The following is a 23440-nucleotide window of genomic DNA, read 5'->3' on the forward strand; positions in this document are numbered from 1 at the left end:
CTAGTACACTGTAGGCAACTTGCCTACAAGCAAACCAAAGGTAAAGGAGTCCAAGAATATTTATCTATTTACAAAAGTCCTAAGATAACAAAGATGACAAACCAATGGGTTTTGGGATCTATAAGGTTCCTCCTTGATCAAGGACCCTTAATGATTAATAAGGGTTTCAATCCATGATAGAAAAAATGGCTTCTTTAATCCTAAAGCATCATTTAGTAGCCCTTGAGTCTGTACACATGCAACGCAGAGTGTTCTCCAGTTTTTGCACCACCTCCATACAACTTTGGCTGTCTATATTTCTGGATCTACTGTTAGTTTCAGCATGAGGTAAAAACCACTTATGTATTTCTTCGTCGTATACTTAATTTTAACTTCTGTTTTTCGAATATGTTCATTTCAATAATAATGTCTCAAAATGTCTTTTCACTGAAAACACGCCACCTTCTTCCTGAAGCCGTACAAATATGCTTACATAACCCTCATTTTCCCCGAATTGCTCTTCTGTTGCTGCTCCTTATCTATTGATCGGGACATGAAAACAGACATTAGTTCCACTACAAAAAGCCGCCATCTCCTGGATAAATAGAAGAGATTTTATTTTCCACCCCCTCCTTTCAGTCTAGTGGATATGTGTCACCCTTAGCATACTCCTGAGAACAAATCCTTTTATTTGATATTCAAATAATATCCATTAAAATCTTATCACCTCTCTGGGGAATTAGCGGAGCGGCCCTGCTTACAAAAGAGCGACCCGCGAGCAGTAAGTTATGGGCGCCGAGAGGATACGTGACATTGTTGCTGTGTGTAGCTATCAGTTTTGTCAAGTTTCTTAATGCAATTATGTACTTAATCAGCTATTTACATAATTGTGTTATGGAAGCCGGGACAGGAGTGGTGATATGTATATTCTGACGACGAAAGACACATGCTCAGCATCTAATGGGAACATTCAGATGTTGTTACAAGGCTCAGCGTTAAGTGGATTGGTTGGATGTTGCCATGAACAGGTATTAAATATGATGCTTTCAATTTAAAGCATCATTTGCCATTACTATGTCATCTCTCCTCCTTATAAATTGAATGCATAGTGTTTCTTGTAGATCAGGTCCTATTTATTATGTGGAGGACTAAGGCCTTGTACACACGATCAGTCCAAACTGATGAAAACGTCACCGCGTTGGACTCGATCGGATTTTGAACTGATGGTGTGTAGGCACATCAGACCATCAGTCCGTTTTCATCAGTTTGGACTGATCGTGTATACAGGGCCTCATATATGTAGATGTGTCACCCTCCTAGGTAGGTGCTAGGATAGTTAGATAAGTGTTAGGCTGGGTTCACACCTATGTGAATTGGATGTGGGTTTCCTTGCATAGCAGGAGATTGTGACTGGCTCTCTATTGAGCCAGTTCACACATCTCGGCAGCGGCTCCAGTGCAAATTGCACTGGAGCCAGTCTTTCGGTACGTTTCAAGTTCGAATTCAGCAAAACATTTGTGCTGAAATCGGACCCGAAACGGTAAAGTGGGGATACACCGGACTCCTGCTGTGAGCCGAATGCGGCTTATATGTGAACCCAGCCTCAGTGTGTGTTTTTGATAGGAAAATTTGGTTGACACGTTGTAATCATTGTAGCTATCATTTTGGGTAAGATAAAAGCATAGATAAGCTCACTGTACTCAGGGAGAGGTAATTGTTTAGTCAGGTCTGCTCTGCTACTGTCAGTTTGCCAGATAGCTCCATTTGTATCCAGGTAACTTGAGAAGATTCTGGATGATAGGTGTGGAGCTATGCAGGGGGCAACATAAATATTGATGCAGCCCCAGCCTATCCCAGAGAGGCATGCTCTTATGGAATGCTGGGAGACTGTATTTATTATTCTTTTATTCTAGGAGCACACAGAGTTCAGGGTCTTGTCCCAGAGTGCAGGAGTCCAATCTGGAGGGGTATGCTGCCCTCCCAGGTAGAAGCTGCTGTTGGTGAGGCCTTGGGTGGGTGACCTGAGGGGAGGAAGGTTGAAACTCAAGTGCTAAGAAGAAGTTAAATGAGGGGAGTTGTCTGCCAAAGATCTGTCTGGTATCACTGCAGAGTGTCGCTTGGAAGATTGGAAGGAGGTTATCTTCTGTCCTTGGGCCTTGTGAGTACAGACTCAGAGCTACTGGGGACCTTGTGCTCTAGCTACCCCTCAGTGCCCTATAGTCTGCTGTGGGTCTGTTAAAGGGGACACAGGCTGGTGTCCTGAAGGCTGGTGTGCTGTCTTTAAAGGGACTTTGCTCTTGTAACTACTACTACTTAAGCTGAAGTCTACTGTTTGTGTAAGAGAAACCCGGGTAACAAATGCGCAGGCGTGGGCATTCTAAAAGATATGTACTGGTGAGTGCCAGCTTCTCGCAAACTGCAAAAGGGACTTCTTATGGCTTTCCTCTTGCCACTCTTTCATAAAGGCCAGATTTGTGGAGTGCACGACTTATGCCTTGTACACCCGGTCAGACTTTAACCGTTCAAATGTCCACCGTGAGTCTGTCGGAAGTCCGACAAAAAGAAAGAGGTTCGCTATCTAAGGTCCGTCAGACTTCCTAAAAAAAAGTCAGATAAAGGCTACACACGGCCGGACTTTCCAAGAAAAAAAGCCAGTCGGACTTCTTTTCTTGGAAAATCCGTCCGTGTGTACGAGGCATTATAGTTTTCCATTGGACAGATTCTCCCACCTGAGCTGTGGGTCTCTGTAGCTCCTCCAGAGTTACCATGGGCCTCTTGGCTGCTTGTCTGAGTAATGCTCTCCTTGCCCAACCAGTCAGTTTAGGTGGACGGCCATGTCTTGGTAGGTTTGCAGTTGTACCATACGCTTTCCATTTTTGGATAATGGATTGAACAGTGCTCTGTGATATGTTCAAAGCTTGGGATACTTTTTTTTATAACCTTAAAAAAAGGGGGGATAGGGTTGGGACTTTAGATGAGGCATATGATAGATACTACCACAGGCCTCCATCCCTGTAGATAAAAGGGGGGGGAGGGTTCGGGACTTTGAATGAATGTGTTTTAGCAGTATGCGATTAAATATATATATATATGGAATATAAATTTTTTTTCCAAAATAGCCAGGCTCAAAGTTACCAACCAAAAAAGCACTAAACCAAATTAATCTGTCTAGCTGTATGCATTAAAAACAGAGGTTTAGTTGCATGTATTTGCAAATACCTGTGTGAACTGCAGGCCGCGTCAAGGCACTCTGTGTACTGCAGTCCTAACTATGAATTTTAAAGTCTCCTAAAAAGGAGCACAGGCGTGCTAATCAATAGATAGGGGGCAGGTGATCACCTAAACCCTGCCCCTACCTATAGTTGGTCTAGCAAAGTGGAGTGGAACCAAACATGCCTACCAAACCAAAATACCACCAAATTAAAGGGGGACCACATCAACCTGGGTCAGCTAGTCAAAAAAGGACAATGCATAATTAACTGTCAGTGGTAGATCTGTGGAGGCACTTTATTCCACTCCTGAAACGCATCTCCATTCCTGGATAGTGTTAAAAAAAGGGGGGGATAGGGTTGGGACTTTAGATGAGGCATATGATAGACACTACCACAGGCCTCCATCCCTGTAAATGGATAAAAGGGAGGGAGGGTTTGGGACTTTGAATGAGATGCGTTTTTAGCAGTATGTGATTAAATATATATATGGAAGCTAAAAACGCATCTCATTCAAAGTCCCAAACCCTCCCCCCATTTTATCCTTTTTTTATAACCTAACCCCGATTAAAACTTCTCCACAACTTTATGCCTGACCTGTCTGGTGTGTTCCTTGGCCTTCATGATGCTTCTCTAACAAACCTCTGAGGGTTTCACAAAACAGCTGTATTTATACTGATATTAAATTACACACAGGTGGACTCTATTCACTATTTAGGTGACTTCTAAAGGCAACTGGTTTTACTGGATTTTAGGGGTATCAGAGTAAAGGGGGCTCTGAATACAAATGCACGCCACGCTTTTCACATATTTATTTGTAAAAAAAATTGAAAACCATTTATAATTTTCCTTCCACTTCACAATTATGTGTCACTCTGTGTTGGTCTATCACATAAAATCCCAATAAAACACATTTGCGTTTTTGGTTGTAACGTAACAAAATGTGGAAAATTTCAAGGGGTATGAATATTTATTCAAGGCACTGTATATACACAGTGGGTTAAAAAATGATTTGATCCCCTGCAGATATTGCAAGTTTTCCCACATGCAAAGAAATGAAGAGTCTATAATTGTTATCATAGGTGTATTTTGTATGATAGAAACAGAATATCAACCAAAAATCCAGAAAAAAACATGATACAAATGTTATAAATTGAGTTGCCGTTCAGTGAACAAAATAAGTAATTCTGGCTACAGTATGTGCTCATGTGGTACACAGATTAGTCTAGTCAAAAGGTGCTCCTAACGACACCTGTCCACAGAATCTCTTTCTTCCATTCAATCCTCACCATCATGGGCAAGACCAAAGAGCTGTCAAAGGATGTCAGGGATAAGATTGTAGACCTGCACAAGGCTGGAATGGGCTACAAGACCATCAGCAAGAAGCTTGGTGAGAAGGAGACAACTGAGTGATTTTTCACAAATGGAAAAAATACAAAATGACCATCAATCGCCATCGGTCTGGAGCTCCATGCAAGATTTTGCCTCATGGGGTAAGGATGATGATGATGAGAAAAGTGAGGGATTAGCCCAGAAATACACAGGAGGAGCTTGTGAATGATCTCAAGGCAGTTGGACCACAGTCACCAAACAAACCATTGGTAACACAATATGCTGCCATGGATTGAAATCCAACAGCGCCCACAAGGTTCCCCTCCTCAAAAAGACACATGTACCGGCTCATCTGAAGTTTGCCAATTAACATGATTAAGAGAAGGATTGGGAAAAAGTGCTGTGGTCAGATGAGACCAAAATTGAGCTATTTGGCATTAATTTGACTCACCATGTTTGGAGGAAGAAAAATTCTAACTATGACCCTAAGAACACCATCCCTAGAGTAAAGCACGGAGGTGGGAACATTATGCTTTGGGGCTGTTTCTCTGCTAAAAGGTACAGGCTGACTTTGCCACATAGAGGGGCCAATCGATGGGGCTGCATATTGTAAAATCTTGAATGAGAACCTTCTTCCCTCAGACAGAATACTGAAGATGGGTCGTCAATGGGTCTTCCAGCATGACAATGACCCAAAACATACCACCAAGGCAACAAATGAGTGGCTCAAGAAGAAGCACATTAAAGTTATGCAGTGGCCTAGCCAGTTTCCTGACCTTAATCCTAAAGAAAATTTATGGAGGGAGCGGAAACTTTGAGTTGCCAAGCGACAACTAAAAAAATGTACGGATTTAGAGAAGATCTGTAAAGAAGAATTGACCAAAATCCCTCCTGAGATGTGTGTACACCTGGTAACCAACTACTAGAAATGTTGAAATTAAATAACCAAAGCGCCAAAGGAAACCAGATACTAATAAATAAATAGTGATAATACAGGAAATAGTTAACAGCTGCAGTGATAAAATTTGCTGTGCAAATTAATAATCAATAAACATACAAAAAAATTTGCTATAAGTGTGCTATAAAATTGTTTAAGATACATGTGATTTAATGATACATTTTTTATAAATTAGTTTTTACATGCTATCTACCTTGATAGGTAATATGTTTGTTTAAATAAAGGGGCAAATATGTAGATTGTGAGCTCTCCCGAGCAAATAGCAGGTAACAAAACCTGATTGTATAAAATTTAACATGTGATCTAGAGTAAGGGTATATATGCCCATAACCAAAATGGTGAAATTACAACTTCCTGATGACGGCCCATTTGATAGGCTGAAACGCGTCGAGGTTGATCCTCAAGTTTTGAGCACAAGCACTTTATTTGGGATTTTAAAGTTTTTGTGACTGTTATTTTCATACAAACACTACACTTGGGACTTTGCAATTGTAGCGTCCTTTTCAGGTCGCTATAACACAATATTGGTTTATGGCCTATACACACTTATAGCATCTAGCGCATTTTTTGTATATTTATTGATTACCTCTGTGCTTGCCAACAAGAGTTTCTCCATCAAGTACTAAGTCATGTTTTGCTTGGGGATCAAATACCTTTTTTACTCACTGAATTGTAATTCAATTTATAACATTTGTATCATGTGTTTTTTTCTAGACTATTGGTTGATATTTTTTCGCTATCATTTAAAATACACCTATGATAAAAAATCGTAAGTGGGCAAACTTACAAAATCTGCAGGGGATCAAATAATACATTTTCCCCCACTGTTTATATATATATATATATATATATATATATATATATATATATATATATATAGGGCCAGATCCACGTACCCTGGCGCATATTTCCGTCGGGCGTAGCGTATCTCTGATACACTACGCCGCCGTAACGTACTTTTTTTTTATATCCTCAAAGAATGCGCGCCGTAAGTTACGGCGGCGTAGTGTATCTTTGGCGGCGTAAGGGCGCGCAATTCAAATGGATGTGATGGGGGCATGTTTTTTATGTAAATACGTCTTGACCCAACGTAAATTAAGTTTTTTTCAACTGCGCATGCGCCGTCCGTGGGGGTATCCCAGTGCGCATGCTCAAAATTAAACCAGAACAAGCCAATGTTTACGACGGTGACGTCATTCTACGCAAAGCCCTATTCGCGAACAACTTACGCAAACGACGTAACATTTTCAAAACTCAACGCGGAAATGACGGCCATACTTAACATAGGATACGCCTCATATAGCAGGGGTAACTATACGCCGGAAAAAGCCGAACGCAAACGACGTAAAAAAATGCGCCGGCCGGACGTACGTTCGTGGATCGCTGTATCTAGCTAATTTGCATACTCAACGCGGAATTCGACGGAAACGCCACCTAGCGGCCAGCGTAAATATACACCTACGACCCGACGGCGTACTAAGACGTACGCCTGTCGGATCGATCCCTCATTCAGTCGTATCTTGTTTTGTGGACAAAACAAAGATACGACGCGGGAACTTTGAAATTACGCGGCGTATCAATAGATACGCCGGCATAATTAGTTTGTGGATCTGGCCCATAATGTGCACAAAGCCAGCTCCATAAAGACATGGTCAGACCAGTCAGCTGTGGAATTTACTTGCCCAGCAAAAGCCCTGCCTTCCAACCCTGTTGAACATCTTTGGGATGAATTGGTGCTCCAATGGCAAGCCATATCTCCTCTTCCAACATCAGTTCCTGACCACACAAAAGGGAACAAACTCCCAAAGACACAGTTTAAAAACTTGTGGAAAGTCTACCCAGAAGAGTGGAGGCTGCAATGTGGCGAGTGACGCTGTATTAATGCTCATGGTTTAATCTGGAATAGGATGTCCAACAGGCTCATATAGGTGTGATGGTCAGGTGTGCACAACTGTTTGTTGGCTATATATGGTAGAACATTTTACCATACTTGAGATTAACACAAAAAGGTACATTTTAATAAGCTCAAGTTACAAAATTGCACGCACTGATATGTTATATGAACTATTTTTTTCTGAAAGTGGAGTTTTCCTTTAATTAACAGGCTACGTGTAAACTTTTCTCATGTGCCTGCAAGTAAAAGTGACCAGTCTGCCCTTCCATTCTGAAGCGGCGGGTCCTTTGAACTTGAGAAAGCCTTTTGCTAATCCACAGAAATATGTCTGGAAGAGCTCTGGGATCTGCCTGAAATTCTTCCTCGGTTCCTCTGCGGCGAACCTGCAGCCCCTATTGAAGTGTCAGCAGCGTTTTCATCTTAAGAAAGCCTTTGCTTTGTATTCTGCACAATTCTCCTCGGCAGCTTTTAGACAAAGCCGTTTGCCTCAGCAGTGTCATGATTAGGTCTTCTGAGCTTTAACATATTTATTACAGATCCACGTTAAAGAACCCTCTACGCAAGCATAAAAAAAAAAATGCTAACAACGAATTCCAAGGTCTTGGGAAGGCAACTGTGTGATGGCTCCACTGCCGGCGTCAGGTGAAAGAGTTTACAATGCTGCTCCAGGGACCAATCAGGGGGCAAATCATTGCTCATTAACATCAGCAGTAAGTCTCCGAACCCTTGGGGTAAGTCGATGGACGCAGCATGCAAGCAGATCATGTAGTGATAGAGACAGCCTTGTTATGGAAATGTGACAAAATAGTATGCTGTGCAATCAATTTATAATGAGTAAAAGGAAAAAATAAGTACAACAGCATTTTTATAAAAGCAAAAAAAAAATACGGAATTCCCTGTGCTCAATTTTGCAGGGTAGTCGCAACAAAAGCTGACCTTATTTGAAGGACAACTCTAATAAAACAGCTATAAACACACTTCAGACACATTTACAAGAAGCATTTTTCCTGTCAAATGGTTTGTAAAATAATGCACTTTGCCAGGTGATCTCAGGGTGACAAGCCTGTGGTTCTAAATACTTTGTGACACTGCCCCGCCTCCTGCCTGTTTTTCCACACCGCACGTTTCTTTATACCATACATGCCGTTCTAGGCAGGCCCAAAGTTGCCTGTGATTGGCTTTAGGCTCATGCAGATGTTGGTGGATGCAGGGAACCTTGAAGAATAAAGGGGGTGGAAGCAGTAACAGGAATGGGAGGCCTAGGAAGAGAAGCCAGAAAAAGTGGCAGATGGCAAGGGTAAATGTCAAGAGTAAAGGCTTTGCCTTTGGCCCTCCATAAAGATTAAAGCAGTAATGAAGTCCGCTTTGTGATTTTTTTTACCTACAGGTAAGCCTATTATAAGACTTACCTGTAGGTAAAATTAATATCTTCTAAATGTGCACCGTTTAGCAGATATTCACCCTGGATGCAGCTAGTGACATCACCGGCGCATGTGCTCTGAAGGTCTGGCATAGCGTGACGGACCTGGTGTCACGATGACATCATGCGCAGGAGCCCTGAGTTACGACATGGTGCTCTGAAGGTCCGTCACGCTATGCCAGACCTTCATGTCGTAATTCAGGGCTCCTGCGCATGATGTCATCGCGACACCTGCCACTCACACAGCGGGAGTCCGCAAACCCAGAAAGGAAGCCCAGGGGAAGATGGAAGCCTTCTTAGCAGGGGAATTTTTTTTTATTTTATTGCATCAGTTTACTACTGCTTTAAGGCTTCGTTCACATCAGTGTAGGGCCGAAACAACTAATCGATTAATCGACAACTAATCAATTATGAAATTAATTGATTACAATTTTCATAATCGATTAATCGGCCAGTAACATAATGGGGTTAAAAAAAAAAATAACCCTTTATAGTACAAAAAAGCAAATTGCTACTGTAAATATTACTTTCACTGTCCCACAGTAAAAAAAAGAACCCCTTACAGTAGCGATTATTTGCTCTTTTTGGACTTATTTTTGTTTTTTTAACCCCATTATGTTACTAAACATCTCAGGCCTGGGTCACACCTCTGTTTTTCATGTGCTTTTTGCAGAAACACACTACAGTTCATTTACATGTTTTCCTATGGGACACGTTCACATCCATGATTTGTTTTCAGCTGCTGCGTATTTGGAAAGGCAAAGACTTTTTAACGCAAAACGGTGCTATTTTGTTTTTTTTGGTTCAATATACTTCAATGGAGAAGCTGCAGAAAAGCATGTCATGTGTTTTTGAGGCAATTTGTGTTTTGTAATCTGCCCAACAACAAATTGGCCCAAAAAAAATTAAAAATGCAATTTTCTTTTTCTTTTTCTTAAGGCTATTATCAGATTCATTGAAACAATAATTAATTATGAAAATAATCGTTAGTTGCAGCCCTACATCAGTGTGTTGTGGAAATGTGCACAAAATCATGTGCTTTTCTGCGCCACCCCCCCCCCCCCTAATTCATGCATCCGGTCCATGCTGGGTGCCGGTTGCATGGATTCCAATGTTTTTTAGAAGCATGTGATTAGAGCCAGAGGCTCTAATTGGCTCAAAAAAGTGGCGGACTCGGGGTGCAGAGGACTGCGGCCTGAGTCCACCCAGTTGTGTGACAATAGCAAATTAATATTCGCTATTGTCTCCTCCCGGCCAATCAGGAAGCAGGACCTGAGATTCAATTGGAGGAGAAGTGATCGGATTGGCCAACGTAATGCCGCGTACTCACGATTGGTTCGTCTGATGAAAACGGTCCGTTTTCATCAGACGAACCGATCGTGTGTGGGCCACATCAGTTTTTTTCCCATCGTGAAAAAACTTACAACCTGTTTTAAAATTATCTGATGGTTATAAAAACGATAGAAAAAAACGATCGTCTGTGGTGAAATCCATCGGTTAAAAATCAACGCATGCTCAGAATCAAGTCGACGCATGCTCGGAAGCATTGAACTTAATTTTTCTCAGCACGTCGTTGTGTTTTACGTCACAGCGTTTTGGCACGATCGGTTTTTTAACTGATGGTGTGTAGGCAAGACTGATGAAAGTCAGCTTCATCGGATATCTGATGAAAAAATCCATCAGACCGTTTTCATCGGATGAACCGATCGTGTGTACAGGGCATAAGTGTGGGGCCGACCGACGGGGGGAGGGGGGGGGGGTTAGCTAGGTGCTATTGGGTGTCTTGTTTGCTGACCCCCAAAATATACAGACCTCCATGCAGATGACTACAGTGATTGCAACTCTGTAAACATGTATACATCATTACATTTCTTTTTAGGCCTCATGTACACTACATCTGCTAAACTGAAGTTTGGAAGCAGTTGGGCATTTTTTCCAGCAGGCACTGAACTCTCCTCTAAGTTATCTAATGTGTACATGTACATTCAGTTGTTTATAGTAGTTTATATGCAGTTGAGGTTACAGGCATTTTTTTAAAAGCAGAAAAATTGCATTCAGGACTGGAGTTTACTGGCATTTCAAAAGCCAAATGCTTGTAACCCCATGTAACCGTGGTGTTGGAAGGCAACATGTTTTTTTTTTTTGTTTTAATATCAGATGTTTCTGGATGGTTGAAACCTGATTACACCTGGCCTGGATTGCCAGCAGAGCAAGTTCACCCAGCAGGGTGGTGATAATGAAGAGTCATAAATGGGAATTCACAGGATGTTCTTGCAGGCCTCCTGGTGTGCGGTATGGGGGTAGAGAAGCACCAGATAAGACCTCTTGGAGGGGTGCAAATTCAAATGTCCTGTTACAGAAAGCCAGCTGTTACTGAAAGATGGTCCGGTTCAAAATCAGTGATTTATGGACTATTCGCTGCCCCTAGTGGACATTATAGCATGCTTCCTGGAGGATGGTATATTAAAGGGGTTGTAAAGACAAAAATATTTTTAAATTAAAGTCTGACAGTAGCTGATAAAGTAAAAAGTAATGTTTTGCATTATAACTAGTTTGATACCTGTTGAAATCGAGCTGTTTTATTCACCTCCAGCACTCCTGAATCATTATTCTCACTGACTTCCTGGTTTGCGGTGCACATTCATTCTTGCTACATCACGGCCTAATGGGAACTACAGTTCCCATTAGGCTTAGCCTCCATGCCTGTGAGGCATAAGAGAGCATCTTCACGCAGGGCTGTAGTCATAGGGAGGGGGTGAGCACATTCTGCTTTCCACCATGCAAAACGGCTCAGATGCTGGTGGAAAGCAAGAAGAGGAGAGACAGGAAATGGCATTTTCAAACCTGGATTACTGTATTTTGGAGGTCAAAAGGAAAAACGAGTTAAGTGATATTTAAATGCTCTAGCTTACAGCAATCAATTGATCTAATAAAAAACAAACCTTTAGTGTTCCTTTAAGAATGACTGCCTCTTATAGATTTTTCATTGGATAGAAGGCTATATGGGTGTTTGTGTGGGTGGTGTCTGAGTGGGCTTTAAAAATAGTGGCCAGATAGAGCTACTTGCTCTCTTGCCATTAAGCCAAGCTGAAGATACTGAACACAGAGACGACCTTACGTAAATTATCATTGATGTTCTTATGTTTCATATGCTCTGTAATATTTTGTTTAGTGTTTTATATTAGCATTCCTATTTTCTTGGGAAATAAATTAGCTTCTTTAACCACTTCAGCCCCGGAAGGATTTGCCATTTTTTGTGATACGACACTGCATCGCTTTAACTGACAATTGTGCGGTCTTGCGACTCTGGAAACAACATTTCCTTTTTTTCAAACAAATAGAGCTTTCTTTTGGTGGTATTTGATGACCTCTGTGGTTTTTATTTTTTGCGCTATAAACAAAAAAAGAGCGTCAATTTTGAAAAGAAAACAATCTTTTTTACTTTTTTGCTATAATAAATATCCCCCAATTTTAAAAAAAAATACAAGCAGTGTGGGTACCTGAATTTGACTTGCAGTCTCTGGTGGGGGGAGGGAGCAACATAAGTAAGAAGACAATCTGTTGTGCTGAAATGGAATGTGCTGATAGGAGGAGAGCGCAAAGTGACAGTAAGATGAGCTCAGATGATTAGTCACCTGCTTCTACTTTTACTGTTCATTCACAGGGATAGGGATGGACAAGACCCGTACGTGTTACTTAAAGCGGAGTTCCACCCTAATTTTTTTTTTACATTTTTTCAGTCCTTGATTAATAATGACAAACATTTGGAGTGAAAAACTTTTTTTTACTTACCCAAAGTGCCATTTTGCTAGGTGGTGGCTCCTTATCTGCCACTTCCGGCTCCGCAGCGTTCCGCATCACTTCCTTCCTCGCCTGTGCTCCTGAGCAATGTAAGTCATCATTTTTCAAGAGTGTGTCAAAAAATTGTGTTATTTCCCAACAGGAAATTACGTGATTTAAGGCGGATCTATCCAGGTTGTCATAACAACATGGCGGAACCTTCCTCCATCGCCGCCCGTTGTTTTGGCAACTTGATAAACAATCAGCGCTACGGCCGCCGGAACATCGCGCATGCATGAGATCGAGAGGTGTACCTCTCGATATGTTATCCAGGAAGAGGTTGCGAATGGGCTTTATATGCCCGCACTCATCATGGCAATGGGCAGAAGAGAATCCGATCATCAAAACACAGCTTTCATTTGAAATAATCCGATGGAACAAACACAAAACATTTTCTTGTACGATACCAGATCGTACGATTTTCATTCAATTAGTACAGTTTTCGTCTGAAAATACAATACAAATACACATTACATCACTTCCGAATTTTTATTCTGTCATACTTTTTTGTACTTTAGTACTTTAGTAACCTATTTGTTTTAAACATGGAAAGTAGCATGCAAAAAACAAAATATTATTGTGTGTATCAGGCTTTACACTCTGCAGATCCCAGTGAGGGGAGCTCCGAGAACTGATTAGAGGGAAGGGACACCCCTCCTTCACACAGCAAACAGGAACAGAGCTGACACTGTTAATCAACTGGAGGCCCCTCCCCTATCACCATCTTGGTGTCATGAAATGAAAACTTGTCAGAAGTGATTCATGCTGATAGCAGAGGAATGAAGCAGCGGACAGAAATGACAACTAGTGCTCTTAAAGGGGTTGTAGACCCTCCTGTTTTTTCACCTTAATTTATCCTATGCATTAAGGTGAAAAAACATCTGACAATTACCGGCCTCCCAGCCCCTCCCCCCCGTTTTATTTACCTGAGCCCTGGAATGTCCCACGACGAGGATGCGCAGCATCTTTTCCTGGGATTCTTGACTCTTGATTGGATAGATTAATAGCAGCGCAGCCATTGGCTCCTGCTGCGGTCAATCAAATCCAATGAATCGGGGGGCGGGGCCAATGCCTGCATTCGGCGCCTATGGATGCAAATGCTGGACTCGGGAGCACGCCTACAAGGTAAACCCCTTGGGAGAGCGCTTCCCAGAGGGGGTTATCTGATGCGGGGGAGGAGCTGAGAGAGTCGCTGGGGGACCCCAGAAAATGGCGTTCGGGGCCACTCTGTGCAAAACGAGCTGCACAGTGGAGGTAAGTATGACAATTTAAATTTATTTAAAAAAATTAAATAAAAAATTGAACCTTTAGTGTCACTTTAATTGAGACAACTATACACTATAGAGTGATATGCTTTGTTCATATTTCATGTCTTTGGTTTACAACTGATCTTCAACCCTTGACCTCATTTGACACTGACATCACTTCTTTCATAGTTTCTGCAAATTAAAATGTTGATTTAATGATTATTACTTGCTACACCATTGGAGGAAATGCTCCACTTTAAGACCTCCTTAAGCACTGTTTTAGCGGCACTTTTCGGCCACTATCGGGGCGCTTTCCCCCCCCCCAAAAAAAGGGTAAAAATTTCAGTTTTGCAGCGCTTTCAAATTGCTTTTAAGGTGCTTTGGAAGCGCTGTCCATTCTCCCACGCTGCCCCAAAGATGCTGCTTGCAGGACTTTTTATAACGTCCCGCAAAGCGCACCGCCCCAGTGTGAAAGCACTCATTGCCCAGAATGAGAGGCAGTTTTCCGGCACTTTTTGGAAACTATTACAAGCGCCAAAACGCGTGGAAGGGTTCTAACTGTAGTGCAGGGAAATAATAATGCTTCCTGCTCTGTCAGATAAGGCTGTGCTGTGTGGCAAAGTTGTGTATAACTCAGGACTGGATTGACAGAATTACAAATCTTTTGGAAGGTACCGTATTTTTCGCCGTATAAGACGCAGTTTTTCTTCCCCAAAACTGGGGGGGGAAAGTTGGTGCGTCTTATTCGGCGAATACACGGTTTCGCCTGACCGATCTGCGTTCTGCGGAACGCACCGCCGCCGCAGCCTTAGGAAAGACCGCAGATTTGGCCTAGCTCCGGAGCGGTCGGCCATCTTAGTACACCCGGCGCACTGACGTCATCACTGCTCTGCTCGTGGATCTGTTTATTCATAGCAGAGCGCGCGCCGCGATCTTGCCATGCATCTGCAACAACAGTGAGTTGTGGGGGCAATGTTGCTGGCTATAATTACTATGTGGGGGCAATGTTACTGGCTGCTATTACTATGTGGGGGCAATGTTACTGGCTGCTATTACTAATGTGGGGGCAATGTTACTGGCTGTTATTACTATGTTGGGCAATGTTACTGGCTGCTATTACTAATGTGGGGGTAATGTTACTGGCTGTTATTACTATGTGGGGGCAATGTTACTGGCTGCTATTACTAATGTGGGGGCAATGTTACTGGCTGTTATTACTATGTGGGGGCAATGTTACTGGCTGCTATTACTAATGTGGGGGCAATGTTACTGGCTGCTATTACTAATGTGGGGGCAATGTTCATGGCTATTATTACTATGTGGGGGCACTGTTACTGGCTATTATTACTATGTGGGGGAAATGTTACTGGCTATTACTAATGTGGGGGCAATGTTACTGGCTATTACTAATGTGGGGGCAATGTTACTGGCTATTACTAATGTGGGGGTGGTGTGATGGTCATGACGAGTGGGGGGCAAATATTTTACTACAGTATTTGGTTCAGAATCTTTTTTTCTAGATTTTCCTCCTTTAAAATTGGGTGCGTCTTTTATGCCGGAGCGTCTTATACGGCGAAAAATACGGTAAATTAGCTCCCTTTTATGTATTTCATGTGTGGATTTAGCCATTTGCTTGGAGTTCAGCTTTAACAGTGTCATATGGGGAAGGTCACCATACCCCAGTCCCAGTAGCCAAACCAATCTCTGACCAAGAAGCAGTGAACCCGCCAGCTGTATCAATATCTCTAAAACCAAATTAAATATTGTATAGTAAATACGATCACATGGGGGGGGGGGGGGAATCATAAGCCTCTATTTCCAGCATGCCTCTGGGCAGCCAAAAAACAAGTCAGAATGGAGAGATAAGACATCTGCTCGTTTCCCCAAATACAATCTAAATTAAACATCTTTGCAAATATAATAAAGAAGGTATTACATTTGCAAAGATGTTTATTTTCAATACAAAACGGTACATTTTTTCACCCCTAATCCCGACTGCTTTACGATCACTGATACGGTAATAAACAAAAAACAAAACAAAAAAAAGGACATGAAAATGCTAAGCTTATCTGCCATCGTAAATATAAATTAAACATCACTCAATCGCAGAAGAGCTGCAGAGCAAAGCAAGCCGAGCGCATCTCCTCCTGGAATCACCGAAACATATCCAATACGAAGAGGCGGCTGACAAAAAAAAAACGCTTGCCTCCCGCATGGTACACACGCATTACAAGGATTACAATAAAGAATACCATTTAAAGCCAACAAAGAAATTGCATCTGAGTAGATGACTTTCTTTTTATTAACTTGAATGTTTTCCTCTTCCTGCGAGTCTGTGATTACCATACCGAATCCCCCTCCCTGCTGACTTCATCTCTTTTCTCTCTGCCATCATCTCTGACAGCCAGCAATCTTTGCATGCACAATGTATTCTATAGTCACACTGGTCTGCCATTGTTAATGTACATACAAGAGTTTCAGAGCTTTTTTCCACTATTGTACAGGCTTCTCTGCTGTACTGAAATGGATAACTAATTTCACTGCACACTGTGAGCTGTAAGCTTCTCACAGTGTGCAATAAAAGCCACAGAAAGTCAGAGCCCATCTAATTTCCTAGATGGAGGAGGTCCAGCATCATCTAGTCATTTCCTCTCCAGCTTGGCTGTCCTGCATGGACTTCAATTCACAATGTTGTTACATTAAACTACAGGGCAAGGAGATTGTGGAGATCCTTTGGGGTGAAAAAGCCACCTGCCCAGGAAGCAGGTCACTTACAACATCAATATTTTAAGGCCCCTCTCACACTGGGGCGGGAGATGTGTCGGCGGTAAAGCGCCGCTATTTTTAGTGGCGCTTTATCGCCAATTTTGTGGCGCTATTCGACCGCTTGCAAAACGACCCAGTGTCAAAGGGGTATAAGATAGCAAAACCAATAGGATAACCTTACAGGTCCAATGCTATTTTTCCACTTTTCTCAACACACCTCCAGCCTGACAACCACTCATCAAGGCATTTTGATATTTGCATTACTTTTCCCAAGAGCCAGCCTGCTGCTTGCATCAGGACTTAGGGCTCTTGAGAGGCTTACTCTAAGAACCTAATTTTTATTTGGTACTTACCTCCAATAATCCAATGTACAGCACCACCTTGATTGGCAAAGGGAAGCACTGTGAGCCACTCACCTGTGCTCAAGTGCATATGGCCTGGCAAAAACTCTCTGACTGGAGGAGGGAACAGAGGAATGGCTCATACATATGCAGCTGCTCCTTCTCTGTCAACTCATGGGTTAAGGCCAGGCACATGGCCAGGCTGTGTTGCTTAAAGAGGAGTCCCCCCCCCCCACCCCCAAAAAATTAAGATCAGCAAGCTAAATACAGTAGCTGCTGACTTTCAATATAAGTCCCTGGATCCAGCGCTGTCCTCACCCAAGCAGATTGTTCAATTGGCTTTGGGTCCAAGCAGTGACATCTTGACTAAAGGAAACCAGCAGAGAAGTCTTGTGGCTCCACAGCCAAGTTCCAACTGCACATGCGCGAGTCACGTTGCTCTTTGTGAACGGTCCTGCAGTCTTTTGGGCCAGTGATACGTCCCAGAAGGCTGTGGGGGAAGGAGGGGGGACGAAATTCTGCTCAGATCGTTGTGGCGATCCAGCCGTAAGTAATGTAGCGGGTACCTGTCAAAATCCGGGACTCCCCCCCCAACAAAGTGCCAAATGTAAAGAAGGAGGGGGTAGAAGGAAGAGCGGAACTTACCCTTTTGGGTGGAGTTCTGCTTTAACTTCATTAAAGAAAACAAGCTAACTGTGCTATGTGGCTGAGCTGTGTAAATATTGAGGGACATAGATGTAAATAGATTTGCTGCATGAACAGCTCACATATATGTAAATGAACTAGTTATTACTTGTGAACAGCAAAGCCACTTGTAGAACAAGTGAAATTCCTCAACAAAGAAGAGGATGAGCCGCAGCTGTGAGCCAGGTAAATGTCCGATGGGCAAGATCTGAGGACAGAAAGCAGCACTTAAGTGGATCTTTCAATCTAGTTGTGAACAGGGCCTAATCCCCCTGCACATGGGGGTACCTTTTGCGCAGAGTGCGCTCATCATTGCCTTTGACCAGGCAAAGAATGTGGTCATGTGAAAAACTAACATTAACCCTCCTGGCGGTATCCCCGAGCGTGACTCGGGGTTGATTTTTTCTACCAAAATCGGTAACCCCGAGTCACGCTCGGGGTAGATATGCAGAGCCTGCAGCGCGTGCTGGCTTACCTTCTCCTGGATCCAGCGATGTCACCACGCTGTGTGAGCGAGCGGGACCTCACTCGATTCACACAGCGTCCTCCTGTGCCGCCGATCTCCGTTCCCTGCGACGTTACGACGCACGGGAGCGGAGATCGGCGCCAAATTCAAAAAAGTAAACAAACACTATACATACAGTATACTTTAATCTTATAGATTACAGTACTGTATGTAAAAAAAACACACACCCTAGTGTCCCTAGTGGTCTGCCCAGTGCCCTACATGTTATTTTATATAATAAAAACCGTTCTTTCTGCCTGCAAACTGTAGATTGTCCATAGCAACCAAAAGTGTCTTTTTATGTCAAAAATGGTTTTAGATCAGCTAGAAAACAGCGATAATAAATTATAATCACTTGCAGAATTGTGCGATAGCGATTTGCGGGGAAATTCGTCATAAAAAAAAAAAAATAATAATGACAGCAACAATTCTGCAACTGAGCAAATTTCTGTGATTTTGAGTTGATTACATTATTGAATATTTGTTATTTTAATTATATTATTACTTGCTATAATTATTTATAATTATTTATTATATTATAATTTAAAATTTTGTTTTTAAAAAAATGTCATACCCGGGACGCCTATTAGATTCTTGTTTGGTCAGATTTAAGTGAGTTATTCCTAAAAATCACAGGCCTACAGTATAAAACACCAAATTTCCTTGCAAATAATTGTACCGCTTTCAGCATGTTTTTTCAGAAAGAATCATACCGCCAGGGAGGTTAAGGCAGTTCCCAGAATTAGAGATGAGCCTTCACTGTGTGCAATAATAAAGTGCAGAGTTCCTCCAATAAAGTACTGTCCCATGTCACTACACACTGTAACTTGTAGGTTGCATTAGGAGGGAAATGCTGAGTCTGCAACCACTCCACCAGTTCAGTGTACCTCGGATACCTCACTCCCAGTAACAGAATGGGGTCCTGCCGTAGACATAGCACGGACCTCATGCATGTTCCTTAACTTTTCACTTCCCGTACCTCATGCCCAGGCCATGGGTCTCTGCAATGCGAGTTTAGATTTGGTTGCTACTGGATAATGACCGCTACGAGGGAGCCAGAACATCAACCCCCTCATTACCGGAGGACCCGTCACCTTACCAGGTTCCATGCCTAACGACTGGTTGCTTGCAGCTTGACTAGTGCTCGGTTACTCTTAGCAATTACATTCTTCCTGTGTACTTTCTCACTAAATAGACCTTTTGTAGTGGTGTTACTTTATACCTGTAGTGCTTTACAGAGCCCGGTTCTCTTTATACACCAGAACCAATATATACCCCTTTGAATAACTTCACACCAGGCTAAGAACGGTTAATATAACTTTACTGAACAACTTGTGGCATACACTTCGATATGAACAATGTCTTTCCCTGATTCTAATTACCGTAGTGTGACTGACCAGGCATACCTCTGTGAGATGAGAGTCCATTATGGCATTATCACTGGCTTAGCTGTCCCCAAAAGTCCTGCTGTCTTCAATACAGCAAGCTGAGAATCCCCATTGAAGATTTTGAACCTTAGCCTTCCCCCTTTTTACATCACAGGTGAGCCTGCTAGGACCAAAGTGTGTCATGGTTCTCCAGTTACCGGTGGCCATGATAAATGGTGGGTTTTCCTAAAGGGCAATGTGAATTGTGACACACCTTCACATCTTTCAGCATCAGCTTTCTTTGTGGCTCTCAGTCACATGTGTAGCGCCTGCTTACTTCAAAGTACCGGTGCTATTTAAATTTAGAGGGAGATCAGAGTGTAGTTAAACTCTGATCTGGTTAAAATGTTCAAATTGGGTCTCTGTCTCAGCTTGCCTGTGCTGTGGGCTCATTCTGTTGTGCAGTGCAGTAGTTGGCAGCAGTGGAGTCAAGGTTTGGGTGCTCTTCCCCAGCAGCCAATCAGGTGGGTTGAACCTCACTGTGCATGCTGGGGGAGGGTATTTATGGGGCAGTTGCCATTAGTTCTGGGTCTTCTTCTTCAAGTGCGGCATCCACCTTTAGGGTGTCTGCACCACGTGGCTCCGACGTTATGGCCTACCGGGCCGGGGCGCACGTGCCACGCGGAGTTCCTGGTTCTGGGACCAGGCTGGTCTGGAACATTTAAGTCGTGGCCGGGAGCCCAGTGGTCGACTGGGTTCCCAATCCCGAAGATCCCAAGCGGTATAGCTGTTCGGTAGGGAGTCCATCTGAGGAGAGCCAATGAGAGGCTGGCGATCCAATAGGGTCTCGACAATCCACCGGGGATTGAGGTATCTGGACACTGAGAAGCTGGTCACCTGTCAGTCGGTACCTCAAAGCAATTTGAAGGAGATCCAGGCGTAATTCTTCCGAGGAGGATTGCCTCTGTATTTGCAATCAGGAGGGCCTGTGGCAGAGGTGTCTCCCTGAAGTCCATTCCAGGAGGGTCTGTGGCAGAGACTTTTCCTCAAAGGTTCGAGCGATAATCTGGCTGCCAGGTCAGTGAGAGAGGCCTGTCCAGGTACGCTATACCCACTCAAGCAGGAGTGGCGCAGAGAAGTGTTGCACTTGGGAGCAGGATTGTTTCCCTATTGCTACGCCTGAATTTGCTAGTCTCCTTCTATCTTCTACTCAACTTTCCTCACCACAAGTTTTATTGTTTTTACCCGGCTGGGTAATAAAGCGCACAGCAAAAGACACTTGTTGCGGACATTCCTTTACTACTGCTATATGCACCATTCACCCCTAGGAATTGGGAAGAGCCACAAGGTAAATGTGCCACCCAAAACAAACCAGCAGCTCCTCCGGGGGTAGAACTACACATGAATTATTAGAGCTGCAATGGAAGCCAGTACAGAAAGCCTCACCTTTGCCAGATGCTGTAATTGCAGGTCTATAGCAGGTATCTATGTAACAAACAACTAGCCACTGTCCTCACCTATAACTGGCCTTCACAGCAAGGAGCACATGGAAAGGTGACGTATTCAAGACAAAAGCAAGGGAAATTCCCAGCTCAACTTAACGACCAGCCTGCAACCAACTGAATTATCCTGTGTAACAGTTTGTGTTAAAAACAGGAGCTCATTTAGAACACATTTGCAAATAAATGCATAAGCTGCAGTGCCGCTCCAAAGCCCCCCCCAATATATCTGCAGTCCTAACTCTTGTAAATTTATGAGAGCCTCCATAGTAGAAGTACATGCATTCTAATGGATAGAGGTCAGGTGAGCCTAGAGGTAGCCCACCCCTCCTTTAAGGCACAGGGGTGGCACATCAATGTAACACCCAGCATGGGTCTGCAGGTCCTGTTCTGATTAATGTCGGAATGGTAAAGTATCTCTACTTAAATCAGCCTAGCGTATCTTAGTAGCTTTGGGCCAGGGGGCAAATATTACTTTTCCCCCCCAGGAAACACCTACTAAGGAAACCTACTAACCTACTACCATTGTCCCTCTTACTGTATAGGACAACATTATTTCATACAGCGCTATCGATCCTTCTTGCACCTTCCCCATGCAACAAACAATCCAAGCATCAGACTTACCTGTGAAATAAGACAGACTTCACCAGGGTGACAACATCTCGACTGGCATTGTAGCCGGCGCACACAATTGCAACGTGGATTGTCTGCAAAGAAACAAAAGAAGTGCTGTTATAGTGAGTGAACGATACCAGAAAATCCTCGGCAGCAAAGGTAAAAAAGTTGCAGAAAAAATTACTATGGCTTTTATTCTAATTTTCCAAAACCTGCATCGAGAAATCGTTGATACTCTCCTGCACCTTTCTATTGGTCCATCACTATGATAGAAATCCTTATTGACCAGTAGGACAGTAGGGGATGAGGGACAGGCCACAACAGCTGTCTGTCTATACTGTGTGGTAGGATTCAGATGTAAAGGAGTGTGTCTCTTTAGTCAATGCACCAGTACACACTTTTTTAGCACCTGCCTCCTGGGCTGGGCCTTTTGGCTGGGACTGGAGGAATTTTTTATTCCTGGCCGGAGGGCCTGGCCATTGTATTGCACAATGGCCACTTTTCACTCTCCTCTCCACTTTCTTCCTCCCCCACTTTATTTTATTTATTCCTTTGTTTGTCACTTTTTGCATTTTTCTGTTGTACATGGTTTGTGTGACTGGAAGGGTTTAGGTCCTCCGGCCTGCCCTGAAAGTCTTGGGAGGGGGTGAACATGACCTTCTGGCTAACTTCGCCCTCTCTCATGGGGTCTCCCTTCGGGGGAGCCACCACCTAGTTCTTGGGTGGGTCTGTTTCGGCAGACCCTCCAGAGAAAGGGGTCCGTCTGGTTTTGGCCAGATGGACCAAGTGTAAGTACCCTTGTCCCGTCTGGAGCCTAACGCCCCGGGGGATTCAGGGCAAGGCCCACTGATTTTAGAGGGCTTGTGTACACCTGTTGCATGTTTTTGTGTCACCTTTTTATGTTGTGCACATTTTATTGGCACCGGGTGAAGTTTTTGAGTGTGTTTCACACGCCATGGGCTTTCGATAAAAAAAAAAAAAAAAAAAAAAGGAGTGTGTATCTTTAGTGCTAGTAAAGACAGGTGTACCCAAAAGTGAACATTAAAGTATTTACATATTCCTAACAGGCAATAAATGAGATTTAATACAAATCTACACTGATCTCTGTAGCTGCTGGAACAATTCATCATCAATGCCACAGCAGAAAAACTAAACTTGTCCAAGTTCTTTACTCTGCAGCAGCTCAGCTCCCCCTGCTCCCCCTCGCCTAGCTCCCACTACCACTTCACAGAGCACCTATTCTGTGTTTACATTAGAGACTAAAAGGGTGCTCAATCACTTCTGGGATGGAGGATCAGGGTGAGCTGAGCTGCTGATCACTCCTATGAGCTAGAAGTAGGAGAACATGAGCTGCTGATCGCTGCTGGGAAGAGGGAGCCAAGGCAGCTGTGCTGCTGAGCGACTTCTGGGAGGTTGAACTGAGCTTGTCAGTTCTATTGCTGTTAACTTTAAGGGGCCATTCACACCAGATGCGTTGGCACTTTTTTTCAGCACATGCCAACGCAGGGACTTGCTTGGTCAAGCTGGTGCTATGTGCTTATTTGCAGTAAAAAAATAAATAAAATAAAAGTACAACATTTTTTTCAGCCAGTGTAAAGGGAGGCCCGGAATAAAAGACAAAAATAAATAATGGAGGGCCGGGCATGACAGGGGAGAGAGGAGACTGAGAAGGAAGGGTTAATTTAGCTGGGGAAGCTAGAAGAAGGGAGGAGGCAGGAGCTTGGAGAGAAGAGGGGAGGAGCCCTTTATATAGTGGAGGGGGCGGGAATGGAGGAACACATTTT

At 43.3% G+C, this 23440-nt stretch overlaps 1 protein-coding gene across 1 annotated transcript in view; it reads right to left on the bottom strand.

Annotated features, from left to right (window-relative positions):
• Nucleotides 1-23440, bottom strand: part of LARGE1 (LARGE xylosyl- and glucuronyltransferase 1) — a 611138-nt gene that overhangs the window by 244197 nt on the left and 343501 nt on the right. Inside the window, exon 4 of the mRNA XM_040345658.1 lies at nucleotides 21666-21748. Within this exon, the coding sequence (XP_040201592.1) occupies nucleotides 21666-21748 (83 nt within the window). The remainder of the gene's footprint in view (nucleotides 1-21665; nucleotides 21749-23440) is intronic.

Source organism: Rana temporaria, chromosome 3 (genome assembly GCF_905171775.1).
Source record: "Rana temporaria chromosome 3, aRanTem1.1, whole genome shotgun sequence".
Taxonomy (NCBI): Eukaryota; Metazoa; Chordata; class Amphibia; order Anura; family Ranidae; genus Rana; species Rana temporaria.